General features: G+C 46.6%; 1 protein-coding gene across 6 annotated transcripts in view; it reads left to right on the top strand.

The window, feature by feature from the left end:
* The window catches only part of LOC132381197 (cilium assembly protein DZIP1L-like), a 162,034-nt gene that overhangs the window by 53,573 nt on the left and 93,706 nt on the right, over positions 1-14,755 (top strand). For 5 of the 6 annotated variants that reach the window (XM_059950507.1, XM_059950518.1, XM_059950493.1 and 2 more), the window contains 4 exons: positions 2,868-3,060; positions 4,433-4,607; positions 5,286-5,497; positions 7,606-7,754. In XM_059950507.1, coding sequence (XP_059806490.1) covers positions 2,868-3,060; positions 4,433-4,607; positions 5,286-5,497; positions 7,606-7,754 — 729 coding nt within the window. The remainder of the gene's footprint in view (positions 1-2,867; positions 3,061-4,432; positions 4,608-5,285; positions 5,498-7,605; positions 7,755-14,755) is intronic. The other variant, XM_059950500.1, reaches the window with a different exon arrangement.

Here is a 14,755-nt window from a genome sequence, read left to right as displayed (position 1 = left end):
TCAGAGGTACGGGAAGAGGAGAACACAGTGGAGGTGCGGGAGGACTCAGTCAGCAGGGTGCAGTCCTTGGTAGTAGTCCCCTGTGGTGAAGTGACCACCTGGGGAGCAGTAGAGGAGATCGCGGCAGAGTGGAGACTGGAGATGTGTCATCTGTTATTAGTGGGTGTGACCCCCCCTCCATATGATTGAGCTGATTTTGGGGGACGGATCCCCCAAAGGGAAGAAAAATGCGGAGGGATGCTCAGGTACCTCAGCAGGGAGAGTCATTGGGAACCCAGTGAGGGAACGGCCTGGTGTCTCTGGGGGACCATGATCCCAGCAATGTACCAAGGAACCCCTGAAAGTGAAAGGCCCAATTCCTGAATGCTTAGTGGGACCATGCTCCAGTGTGTCGCTACGGATATTTATGCTGAAAGCCATACTCGACACTGGGTCGCAGGTCACGTTGTTATACGTTTGTTTTACAACCGGTATCTGAAGCATTTACCATTGACACCATTCAGGGCACTGGAGATCTGGGGGCTTAGTGCTGGTGATTATCCATGGATAATGGATACTTGTCAGTGAAGCTGGAGTCCTCAGAGGCCGATGTGGGAGTGTCTGGTGCTGGTTTGTCCGGACCCTGTTGAGAAGGGTGGCGTTTCAATTCTGGTGGGGACCAACACCCCTCTTGTGAAGAGGCTGGTGGGGGCCTGCAAGGAGAAGACTGATGAGAGCTTTCTGGGAACATTGTCCGTGCACCCAGTGTTTCGAGCTGCTTTTGAGGAAGTGTGTGGCTGCATTGAGCCGGATACCGAATTTAGATGAGGGACTGTGCTGTTCACCCAGTCGAAGCCGATGGTGGTACGGCCCTGGGAAGTAGCGAGAGTGATGGGGTCCTCCAAGTTTCCCAGAGTGCCTGAGGGTGAGGCCCTCTTAGTGGTTGAGGAGGAGTTGAGACCATGAGGAGGAGTTGGGATTTCTGGTTGGGCTACTGGTGAGGCCTGAATTGCAGAAGCCCTCAGTTGTACAGGAACGCAGGATGGCAGTGATTGTCCGGAACACTATGAAGAGGGAGGTTACCTTCAAGCGGGGGATGACCCTGGTGCATCTCTTCCCGGTGATGGTGATGCCTAGTGCCCCTGTGAGACAGACTGGGGGGAAACTATTGGAAAAAGAAGGAAAGTTGACCGCTGAATCATTCAACTTCGGTACTCCCGGTTCCTGTGGGTTGGAAGAGGAGGCCGGTAGAGAAGATATTGATGCTGGAAGGCGTCTTTTCCACTGACGAGTTTGATATGAGTTGTTCCAAGAGCATGCGTCACACTATTGTGGTGACTGAGGGTACCCCGTTCAGAGAAAGGCCGTGGTGACGGGCCCCTGCAATGCTGGAGGACTTACGGCAGCATTTGTGTAAGCTGAAGGAAGCTGGGATCATCACGGAGTCCTGAAGCCCTAATGTGTCTCCAATAGTAGTGGTCCAAAAGAAGAATGGGAAGGTACGGATGTGTGTGGTCTATAGGACTCTGAACAGGCACACCATCCCTGACCAGTATACGGTCCTGAGGATTGAAGACACGCTGGCCTGTCTGAGTGGTGCAAAGTGGTTCAGTGTGCTGGACTTGAGGAGTGGTTATTACCAGAGCCCCATGAGTGAGGCCGATAAAGAGAAAACGGCATGATGGAATCGATGGTTTTGTTGCAAAGTTTGCAGACAATATGAAGATAAGTGGAGGGGAAGGTGATTTTGTGGAAGTAGAGAGGCTAGAGAAGGACAGACAGATTGGGAGAATGGAAAAAGAAGAGGCTGATGAAATACGTTGCTGGGACGTGTATGATCATGCACTTCATAGAAGAAATAAAAGGGTTGAGTATTTTCTAAATGGAGAGAAAATACAAAGAACTGAGGTGCAAAGGGACTTGTGAGTCCTTCTGCAGGATCCTTTAAAGGTTGAGTCTGTGGTGAGGAAGGGAAATGGGATGTTAGCATTCATTTCAAGAGCACTGGAATAAAAAACGCAAGGGTGTAATGTTGGGATTTTAAGGCATTGGTGAGGCCTCACTTGGAGTATTGTGAACAGTTTTGAGCCCCTTGTCTTAGAAAGGATCTGCTGAAACTGGAGAGGGTTCAAAGGAGGTTCATGAAAATGATTCCAGGATTGAATGGCTTGTCATATGAAGAGCATTTGATGGCTCTGAGCCTGTATTCACTAAAATTTTGAAGAATGAGGAGTGACCTATTGAATGGTGAAGGGGGTTGATAGAGTAGAGGGACGTCCTTTTAGAACGGAGATGAGGAGGAATTTCTTTAGCCAGAGGGTGGTGAATCTGTGGAATTCATTGCCACAGGCAGCTGTGGAAGCCAGGTCTTTATGTACATTTAAGGCAGAGGTTGATAGATTGTAGATTATTCCGGGCATGAAGGGATACAGAGAGAAGACAAGATATTGGGACTGAGAGGATAATTGGATCAACCATGATGTAATGGTGGAGCAGACTCGATGGGACAAATAGCCTAATTCCCCTCCTATGTCTTATGGTCTTATATAATTCCGATTAAGGAAGGTTGTGTCTGATGAGATTGATTGAAATTTTTGAGGACACAGCAAGAAAGGACAGAGAGGGTATTGTTTTTGATGCAAGTTCTTAGCAAGACTTTTGACAGGACATGGACCTGAGTTGAATAAGGGTGTGTTTGAGTTTATCCTTTGTGTGTAATTAGACTGCATTTACTCTGCACAGTCTCAGAGCCTATAGTTGTCCAAAGAGTAACTCGGAGGGTCAGCCCTGTTTTTGAGCGTAATGCTGCAATGGGAGTTTCATTTTCCTCCAACTCCCTCTCCTCACCTCGTTCACCTTTAACACAGACACTCTGGGTTCTTCTGCAGGGTTCAAAAGGAATCCCAGCTCAGACCATGAAGAACATGAGCTTGACAGTGGAGAAACAACGCGAGAGCAAGGCCAAGCACTTCCATGAGTTCACCAGCCTCCGCAAGCACTTTGCAAAGATCGTCATTGAGAAGGTTAAAGAGAAGCAACACAGTGAAGGTTACACCTCCCCCCCACTTCAGTCAGGTAAAGGTGTGTGTGAGCAAGGTGACCCATTTCACTGTTGTCTTTGGCCACACAACTATTTCCTGTCCTGTTCTGTCTGTTGTGTGCATTTGGGTGGACCTATGTTTTGTTTGGAGTTCTTCTCTGGAGACCTGTTTCCCACCTTGGTATCATCTGTGCTCTCTGGGTCACTGTTTCCTCTTCATTGTAACTGTGGTCCTGCTGGGGATGCTGAACTGAAAAACTATTTTGGTTTCCCCGCCCTCACAGAAACCAATTCAATTCTCTCTACTTGCTATCAAAAATGGTTACGAGCAATGGATGCAGCAAAGCTACTGGGACTAGGTAGCATTCCAGCTATAGAGTTGAAGATCTGCACTCCAGAACTAGCTGTGCTTCTAGCCAAGCTGTTCCAGCAGCTGCCATAATGGAATGTTGCCCAGAGAGGGTCTTTTCACAAAATGGACGAGTCTAATCCAGTTAATTACTGCCATAACAGTCCACTCTCAGTGGTCAGCAAAATGAAGGAAGGTGCTGTTGTGGTTTCAGTTGGACGGTACTTGTTCACCGGCCATCTACTCGGGAACCCCTAGACCCAGACCTCATCACAGCCTTGCTCCAAAGTTGGATTCCAGAAGAGGGGTGAGAGTGACTGCATTCAGTGTCAAGGCAGCATTTGACCAAGTGTGGAATCAAAGAGTCCTGTTAAAAGTGGACATCAAAGGGAAAACTGGCCAGTGGTATTACTTGGATAAAGGAAGATAGTCATCGTTTTAAGAGGTTGGTCATCCAAACCCAAGGAGTCAGAGCAAGAGCTTCTTAGTGTCTGGGCCCAACCACCTTCAGCTCTTTTATCATTGACCTTTCTTTCATCGTAAGGTCAGAAGTGGGATGTTTACACAATGTTCAATTCAATTCTCAACTCTTCAGCCAATGGAGCAGCCAATGCCTGTATTCAGCAGGGCTGAGACAATATTAATGAGTGGGCTGATTAACATTCAAGCCACAGATGTGCCAGGCATTGAGCATCTCCAGCTTTTCATTTTTCCTTGCCATTGCCAAGCTTCCACACCATCAACATCCTGAGGGTTATGACTGATCAGAAGCTCGACTGATTTCTAAGCATTCTAAACACCAACTATATTCACCAGTCCTTCCCGTTCTCTTCTCCAAAACTGTGGAAACTAGGGGCCATTTTAATCTCTTAAAGCTAACATCGATGGATTTTGTTAGCTAAGGTTTTTGAACAGGGTAGACTATAGGCACATTATATCAAGAAATTTCTGGGAGTGCTGGGTATCCAAGATGGGTTAAATATTGTGTATAAGCTATGATTTATTGAGGTGATGAAACAGACGTCTACTGGTCTGTCTATAACACTCTGCTCTTTTAATTACAGCGCGGAGACGCACCAGCTCATCACCGAAACCAGTGGCTAACAGCAAGCGCCCTAGGGCTGTCCTGTCAAAACCGTCTCGTGTGATTGACCCAAAGGTCTATCAGACTGAAACACCCAAGCCTGCTGCACAGCACTCAACTGCCAGTCCTTCCCATTCAGCTGCACTCAGCACCAGGTATGACTCTCCAGCTCCACTGTCACCCAACGAAGGACGCTTGGGGATCGTTTTCCCAGCTTCTCAACACAGTCCAGAGCAGACAGTTTAACTGTTTCATTCCCTTGAACCCAGTGGTGTGAATTTTCATCCTATTCAGCGGTTTGAGTACATACTCTGGCCTGAAACTTCAATGCATTTCGCAAATGGCTGCCTCCCCTTTCTGTGGTGGTTTCCATCTGTCTAGCATTCATGGGAGATACAGATGCCTATTCAGTCATCCAAGATGGTCCTCTGCCACAGTGTCGCTTCCTTGTATCCCATTTTCCCCAATCTCCAGACTTCTGTGGGTCTCCATCTTGAGTAGCTGAGCCTCCAGAGCCCTCCTGTGTAAGGAATTCCACGGATTCACTGAAATTTCCTCTCAAGTCTAGAATGGCAGATTGCTACTGTAACCTCCACTAATTGCCACAGTAAGAGGAAATATCTATGCTGCAATGCCCTTGTGAATATGAATGCCCTTGCCTACTGTCGGGCACGGAGTGACCTAGCACAACTGGAGCCCCAGGTTTTCTGCGTGGATGGATCAGTTTATTGATACAACATTCCTGAATGTAGTCACAGAACAGGAGGCGGGTGACAGGTTGCCACACTGTATTTTGCAGCTGAATGTTCTTCCCTTTTCTTCCCTTCCTGCAGCACACCTCCGTTCTCTTCTGACGATGAGTCCATTGTGGACAGCGCCTATGTCACCAGTGTGGGTGTCAAGGATGCACCAAAAGTTAACGTCATCCTGTCTAGGCAGAAGCAGAAGCAGGCTACTATGAGTGACGATGACAACTGGTCAGACACGGACGTCTCGACTGGGGCCCCAAGTCCACTTGCAGCCCCCACAGTCCGCAGCCCACCAGGTATTCTGCTGCCACGTGCCTATTGATGCTTCCTTTGAAAATCCTTCCTACCTACCCTTGTAGGATTTTGTGCAGATGTACATTCAGCGGCCACTTTATTGGGCACATTCTGTACCTATTAAACTGGCCGCTGAGTGTATGTCCGTGGTCTTCTGCTGCTGTAGCCCATGTTCAATGTGTCGTGCGTTCAGAGATGCTTGTCTGCTCACCGCTGTTGTAACAAGTGGTTATTTGAGTTGCTGTCGCTTTCCTGTCAGCGTGAACCAGTCTGGCCATTTTCCTCTGATCATTAACAAGGTGTTTTTGCCCACAGAACTGCCGCTGACTGAATGTTTTTTGTTTCTACACCATTTTTTGTAAACTCTGGGGACTGCTGTGTATATTAATCCCAAGAAATCAGTATTTCTGTGATACTCCAAAACCCAGACACCAACAATCATTCCACCGTCGAAGTCACTTAGATCGTGTTCCTTCCCCATTCTGATGCTTGGTCTGAACTACAATTGAACTTCTTGTAACAATGGAGGAACTCAGCAGGCCAGGCAGCATCTATGGAAAAGAGTACAGTTGACATTTTGGGAGAGACTCTTAAGCAGGACCGGATTAAAAAAGATGAGGAGTAGAGTTAAGAAGTGGGGCTTGCTGAGGTCCTCCAGCATTTTGTGTGTGTTTTGCCGGATTTTCTCTTGTCTGTAACCAAACTGCTCGATGGTGTCTGCATGCTTTTATCCATTGTTGCTATCACATGATTGGTTGATTAGATATTTGCATTGTGTACCTAATAAAGTGGCCACTGAGCGTATTACCTTGCTGAGTCTAGATGGCTGTGAAATAAGTATAACTTGTGGGAGACCAGTGGCTGTTCCCCAGTGAATATCTGAAATAGAACATCACTTCCTGCTGACTCACTAAGCTCTGGAGACTGGTGCGTTATTGGAATGGGCATATTACTGGCCTAGTGATCCAAAAGATTGGATTAACAATCTAAAGATTGTGAGATAAGTTCCCAGCATGGACCTCTGAGGGTTTGAATTCAATATATTAAAAAATGAATTTGGCGATGTAAAACTAGTCTCAGTGAAAGAGCAGCTCTGTGGCAGGCCCAGTAAACTGCTGCTTCACGGCGCTAGAAACCTGGGTTCAATCCTGACCCCTGGTGCCCCTAATTCCTTTAACATAGAAGAAATTTTGTGAATATGCACAGAGCCTCCTCTGTGCATAATATACCTTTAGGTAGTGAATTCCATACGTTTGCTAACTGCTGGGTGCCAAAATAAAAAAAAAATCTTATGGCTGTGCTGAATATCTAACTCCTTATTTTGAAACTGATCCATGGTTCTAGACATCCTAGCCAGGGGAATCATTTTACCCACACAGATCCCAGTTTTGAACTTTCACCTTAAAGTTTGTCTTCTAGTTTTGGAAGGTCCTACTGTGTGTATAGGCTCTGGCTATCTACCCATCTATGCCTCTTTTATGTCACTTCTCAGCCTCCTTTGCTGCAGGGAAAATAAACCTAGCCTATCCAGTATCTCATGATAATTCAAACCTTTCAATCTTGAAACATGATTGTGAATCTTTTCTGCACCCTCTCTCGTTTATTACATCCTTTTTGTTTCCTAAATAATTCCTGAGTCTATCCTGTCAAGTCCTGCAAGATTTTTTTATATCTCCATAAGAACCCCTCTAACTGTTCTATACCTGAGGGAGTATAGGCCCAGTGTTCTTAATCTCTCTTCAAAGGACAGCGCTGTCTGCTCATCAAGTCATTCTAGTGACTCCTTGCTGCGTTCCTTCCATGCGTATATCCTTCCTCAGATAGGGACACCAGACCTGTGCCTCTGGGCTCTTTGTAATTCGAGCAAGGAATTTCTGCTCTTACATCCACAACCACTTGCAATAAAGACCAACCTAAAGTTTGTCTTCCTCTTTCGTAACACAAACCGCATGTTAAATTGGACAATCCCTCTGAACACCAACACTTTCAACCTCTCACATATAGGCAATGATCATGATGGTGCCAGTGGCGATCCCATTAATTCATGTACGTTGACAATGTCACAAATGCCTTCTGTGTCTGAGGTGTTATTTTCTCTGCTGTTTTCTAGGGACTATGGTTCAAAGTTTGGCTAGGACTTTAGAGAATCAGCTGAGTTCTTCGGCGAAGAAACCCATTGGGGGTGTTAAACTCCTGCCTGCAGCACAGGCTGCCCTTCGAACCTCCCCAAAGAACAGCACCATGGTGACGAAGTTGCAGGTATTTGCTCGATTTTTACACCTCTGACACACACTGCAGTCCAGTGTACTTAATCAGGCCACTGTCAGGTTGGGGCCAACCTTCCAGCTTAGGGCTTTGTGCCTCAGCTGATCCAACAGGATGATCACTAAGTTAAAACAGAAGTCAAAACAAGTTAATGTTCATGACTGTCCTTCAGAACGGGTAAAAGAAGCTAGTTTTGTTGCAGGATACGTGGAGGGTGAAAGGTGTGGTAAAACCAAGGGAATATCTCTCACAGGGTTGAGACCAAATCTCCTTCTTTGCCCATGTTGAATGTTACTAATAGTTTATTTTCTCAATCAGAACTGTGAATGGTCTAGAAAACCTCTATCCTAACGTTTTCAACTTTGTATTTTCTACCAAGTATCCATTTTAACCCTTCTGCTCCGTGTCCAAATGTCTTGGCAAACTCCCAAACACCTGGAACTGCACATTAGCTGAGGTATAAGCAATATTTTATCCATATTTCTCTGAGCTTTATTGTTGTGAATCTAGTAATGAAGCTAAAAGAGATAGCTCTTTCAACAGACCTTCCCATTTGCCTACTACTGTAAAGTCTGCTTTTTACCGAGAGCTTCTCACCTTGAACACCTCATACATCTTTTCCCAACATACTGTAGTTACATAGAAAGAGGCCTTTTGGCGCAACCAATTTTCCTTCCCGCCTATTCTCTCCAAACTTCCATCAATTGTCCCAAGATTTTAGCACTCATCGCACACTGGTGACAGTTTGCTGTGGCCAATTACCTGCACATTCTGAGATGTGGAACGAATGTAGAGCATCCAGAGGAAACGCACTTGGTTATAGCGAGGACATGTAGACTCTACACAGACAGCAATGGAGGTCAGTCCCTGCAACTGTGAGCAGCTGCTATATGAGTTAGACTACAGCGCCACCCCAGACATCATGTCTGAGAACACTGCTCTAACCTCAAATCCAGCTGTGAATGTTGACATTGTGGATAGGTGATTAGATATTGTCACTGCTGAGGTTTAGAATTTCATTGGGGATACCATCTACACCAAGGTCCTGTTATTTTTGAATTGAAAGTTGATTCCCCAATCTTTAGTATGTCATGACTGACAGTAAGGCTTGGTACTGAAAATTAAGGGTGTTCAAGTCAAAGAGGTGAGCTACTCTGATTGCACTCCAGAGCGTAACTGCCACTCCTGACTATTCTATTCAGCTTTACTGCCACTCCTGACTATTCTAGACAGCCGTGCTGCCACTCCTTACTATTGTATTCAGCCTTACTGCCACTGCTGACTATTCTAGACGGCCTTACTGCCACTCCTCACTATTCTAGACGGTCTTACTGCCACTGCTGACCATTCTAGACAGCATTACTGCCACTCCTGACTATCCTAGATAGACTTACTGCGACTGCTGACTATTCTAGACAGCCTTACTGCCACTCCTGACTATTCTATTCAGCTTTACTGCCACTCCTGACTATTCTAGACAGCCGTGCTGCCACTCCTTACTATTGTATTCAGCCTTACTGCCACTGCTGACTATTCTAGACGGCCTTACTGCCACTCCTCACTATTCTAGACGGTCTTACTGCCACTGCTGACCATTCTAGACAGCATTACTGCCACTCCTGACTATCCTAGATAGACTTACTGCGACTGCTGACTATTCTAGACAGCCTTACTGCCACTCCTGACTACTCTAGACTACGTAACTTCCACTCCTGACAATCCTAGACAGCATTACTGCCACTCCTCACAATCTTAGACAGCGTAACTGCCACTCCTTACTATTGTATTCAGCCTTACTGCCACTGCTGACTATTCTAGACAGCGTAACCTCCACTCTTGTGTATCCTAGACAGCATTACTGCCTCTCTTGACTATTCTAGACAGCATTACTTCCACTCCTGAGTACTCTAGACATCCTTACTGCCACTCCTGTCTATCCTAGACAGCCTTACTGCCACTCCTGACTATTCTAGACACCCTTACTGCCTCTCCTGACAATTCTAGACAGCCGTACTACTAGTCGTTGTTATTCTGGACAGCCGTTATGCCGCTCCTTACTATTGTAGACAGCCTTACTGCCACTCCTGACTATTCTAGACAGTCGTACTGCCAGTCGTTAGTATTCTAGACAGATGTTATGCCACTCCTTACTATTCTAGTCAGCCTTAGTGCCACTCCTGAGTACTCTATTCAGCCTTTCTGCCACTCCTGACTATCCTAGAGAGCCTCACTGCAGCTCCTAACTATTCTAGACAGCCTTACTGACACTCCTGACTATTCTAGACAGCCTTACTGCCACTCCTGACTATTCTAGACAGCCGTACTGCCAGTTGTTAGTATTCTAGACAGATGTTATGCCACTCCTTACTATTCTAGTCAGCCTTAATGCCACTCCTGACTATCCTAGAGAACCTCACTGCAGCTCCTGACTATTCTAGACAGCCTTACTGCCACTCCTGACTATTCTAGATGGCCTTACTGCCCCTCCTGATTTTTCTAGATGGCCTTACTGCCACTCCTGACTATTCTAGACAGTCGTACTGCCAGTTGTTGGTATTCTAGACAGATGTTATGCCACTCCTTACTATTCTAGTCAGCCTTCTCCTGACTATCCTAGAGAGCCTCACTGCAGCTCCTGACTATTCTAGACAGCCTTACTGCCACTCCTGATTATTCTAGATGGCCTTACTGTCACTCCTGACTATTCTAGATGGCCTTACTGCCATTCCTGATTATTCTAGGTGGCCTTACTGCCGCTCCTGACTTTTCTAGACAGCCTTACTGCCGCTCCTGACTATCCTAGACAGCCTTACTGCAGCTCCTGACTATTCTAGACAGCCTTACTGCCATTCCTGATTATTCTAGATGGCCTTACTGCCGCTCCTGACTATTCCAGACAGCCTTACTGCCACTCCTGATTATTCTGGATGGCCTTACTGCCACTTCTGACTATCCTGGACTGCCTTACTGCCCCTCCACACTATCCTAGACGGCCTTACTGCCACTCCGACTATTCTGGACAGCGTTACTGCCACAACTGCCTCTTCTAGTCAGCATAATTGCCACACCTGACTGTTCTAGACAGTGTTACTGCCACTCGTGACTATTCTAGATAGCCTTACTGCCACTCGTGACTATTCTAGACAGCGTAACATCCACTGATGACCATCCTAAACAGCATTACTGGCACTCCTGGCAATTCTAGACAGACATACTGCCTGTCCTGACTATACTAGATGGCCTTACTGCCACTCCTGACTATTCTAGTCAGCATAACTGCCACACCTGACTATTTTAGATAGCGTTACTGCCACTCGTGACTATTCTAGACACCCTTACTGCCTCTCCTGACAATTCTAGACAGCCGTACTGCCAGTTGTTACTGTTCTGGACAGCCATTATGCCGCTCCTTACTATTCTAGACAGCCTTACTGCCGCTCATGACTATTCTAGACAGCCGTACTGCCAGTCGTTAGTATTCTAGACAGATTTTATGCCACTCCTTACTATTCTAGTCAGCCTTTCTGCCACTCTTGACTATCCTAGAGAGCCTCACTGCAGCTCCTGACTATTCTAGATGGCCTTACTGCCACTCCTGACTATTCTAGATGGCCTTACTGCCTCTCCTGATTGTTCTGGATGGCCTTACTGCCACTTCTGACTATCCTGGACTGCCTTACTGCCCCTCCACACTATCCTAAACGGCCTTTCTGCCACTCCGACTATTCTGGACAGCGTTACTGCCACAACTGCCTCTTCTAGTCAGCATAATTGCCACACCTGACTGTTCTAGACAGTGTTACTGCCACTCGTGACTATTCTAGATAGCCTTACTGCCACTCGTGACTATTCTAGACAGCGTAACATCCACTGATGACCATCCTAAACAGCATTACTGGCACTCCTAACAATTCTAGACAGACATACTGCCTGTCCTGACTATACTAGATGGCCTTACTTCCACGCTTGACTATTCTATACAGCCTTACTGAATCTCCTGACTCTTCTAGACGGCCTTACTGCCACTCCTGACTATTCTAGACAGCTTTACTGCCACTCCTGACTATCCTGGACTGCCTTACTGCCACTCCTTACTAAGCTGGACAACGTTACTGCCACTGCTGACTATTCTAGACAGCCTTACTGCCACTCCTGTCTATCCTGGACAGCATTGCTGCCACTCTGACTGTTCTGGACTGCATTACTGGCACTCCAACTGTCTGGACAGCATTACTGCCACTCCTGACTATCCTGGACAGCATTACTGCCACTCCGACTGTCTGGACATCATTACTGTCACTCCTACTGTCTAGACAGCATTACTGCCACTCCTACTGTCTAGACAGCATTACTGCCACTCCGACTGTCTAGACAGCATTACTACCACTCCTACTGTCTAGACAGCATTACTGCCACTCCGACTGTCTGGACAGCATTACTGCCACTCCTACTGTCTAGACAGCATTACTGCCACTCCTACTGTCTAGACAGCATTACTGCCACTCCGACTGTCTGGACAGCATTACTGCCCTCCTACTGTCTAGACAGCATTACTGCCACTGCAACTATTCTGGGCAGCATTACTGCAACAACTGCCTCTTCTAGTCAGCATAATTGCCACACCTGACTGTTCTAGACAGCGTTACTGCCACTCATGACTATCCTTGACACTCTTTCTGCCACTCGTGACTATTCTAGACAGCCTTACTTCCACTCCTGACTATTCTAGACAGCGTAACATCCACTGATGACCATCCTAACCAGCATTACTGGCACTCCTGACAATTCTAGACAGACTTACTGCCTGTCCTGACTATACTAGATGGCCTTACTGCCACTCCTGACTATTCTAGATGGCCTTACCTCCACTCTTGACTATTCTATACAGCCTTACTGCCACTCCTGACTATTCTAGACAGCCTTACTGCCTCTCCTCTGTATTCTAGACGGCTTTACTGCCACACCTGACTCTTCTAGTCAGCATAACTGCCACACCTGACTGTTCTAGACAGTGTTACTGCCACTCGTGACTATTCTAGATAGCCTTACTGCCACTCGTGACTATTCTAGACAGCGTAACATCCACTGATGACCATCCTAAACAGCATTACTGGCACTCCTGACAATTCTAGACAGACATACTGCCTGTCCTGACTATACTAGATGGCCTTACTGCCACTCCTGACAATTCTAGACAGACATACTGCCACTCCTGACTATTCTAGATGGCCTTACTGCCACTCCTGACTATTCTAGACAGCCTTACTGCGTCTCCTGACTATCCTAGACAGCCTTACTGCCACTCCTGTGTATTCTGGATGGCCTTAATGCCACACCTTAATTCTAGACGGCCTTACTGAAACTGCTGACTATCCTAGAGAGCCGTACTGCCTGTCGTTGCTATTCTGGAAAGCCATTATGCTGCTCCTTACTATTCTAGACAGCCGTACTGCCAGTCGTTAGTATTCTAGACAGATTTTATGCCACTCCTTACTATTCTAGTCAGCCTTTCTGCCACTCCTGACTATCCTAGATGGCCTTACTGCCACTCCTGACTATTCTAGACAGCCTTACTGCCACTCCGGACTATTCTAGATGGCCTTACTGCCACTCCTGACTATCCTAGACAGCCTTACTGCCGCTCCTGACTATTCTAGACAGCCTTACTGCCGCTCCTGACTATTTTAGATGGCCGTACTGCCAGTCGTTAGTATTCTAGATAGATTTTATGCCACTCCTTACTATTCTAGTCAGACTTTCTGCCACTCTTGACTATCCTAGAGAGCCTCACTGCAGCTCCTGACTATTCTAGACTGCCTTACTGCCACTGCTGACTATTCTAGAGAGCATAATTGCCACTGCTGACCATACTCGACGGCCTTAGAACCACTTCTCACTATTCTAGACAGCATAATTGCCACACCTGACTATTCTAGACAGCCTTCCCTCCACTCCTGCTTATCCTGCCTATTCTAGATGGCCTTACTGCCACTCCTGACTATTCTAGACAACCTTACTGCCTCTCCTGACTATTCTAGACAACCTTACTGCCTCTCCTGACTATTCTAGACAGTCTTACTGCCACACCTGACTCTTCTAGTCAGCATAACTGCCACGCCTGACTGTTCTAGACAGCATTATTGCTACTCCTGACTATTCTAGGTGGCCTTACTGCCACTCCTGGGTATTCTAGACTGCATAATTGCCACTCCTGACTATTCTAGACAGCCTTACTGCCTCTCCTGACTATCCTAGACAGATTTATTGCCAGTCTTGACTATTCTAGTCAGCATAACTGCTACTACTGACTAGCTGAGAGAGCCTTCCCTCCACTCCTGACTAATCTAGACGGCCTTACTGCCACTCAGGACTATTCTATTCTGCGTTACCGCCAGTCCTGACTATTCTATTCAGCTTTACTGCCACACCTGACTGTCCTAGACAGCCTTCCCTCCACTCCTGATTATTCTAGATGGCATTACTGCCACTCCTGACTATTCAAGACAGCCTTACTGCCACTCCTGTGTATTCTGGATGGCCTTAATGCCACACCTTAATTCTAGACGGCCTTACTGAAACTCCTGTCTATCCTAGAGAGCCTCACTGCAGCTCCTGACTATTCTAGACGGCCTTACTGCCACTCCTGACAATCCTAGACAGCCGTACTGCCTGTCGTTACTATTCTGGAAAGCCATTATGCTGCTCCTTACTATTCTAGACAGCCTTACTGCCACTCCTGACTATTCTAGGCAGACTTACTGCCGATCCGGACTATTCTAGAGAGCCTTACTGCTGCTCCTGACTATTCTAGACAGCATTACTGCCGCTCATGACTATTCTAGACAGCCGTACTGCCAGTCGTTAGTATTCTAGACAGATTTTATGCCACTCCTTACTATTCTAGTCAGCCTTTCTGCCACTCTTGACTATCCTAGATGGCCTAACTGCCACTCCTGACTATTCTACACACGTAACTTCCACTGTTGACTATCCTA

The sequence above is a fragment of the Hypanus sabinus genome, chromosome 2 (assembly GCF_030144855.1).
Source record: "Hypanus sabinus isolate sHypSab1 chromosome 2, sHypSab1.hap1, whole genome shotgun sequence".
NCBI classification, from domain to species: Eukaryota; Metazoa; Chordata; class Chondrichthyes; order Myliobatiformes; family Dasyatidae; genus Hypanus; species Hypanus sabinus.
Note: the sequence above shows the minus strand (reverse complement) of the source record. Positions and strands in the feature narration are given on the sequence as shown.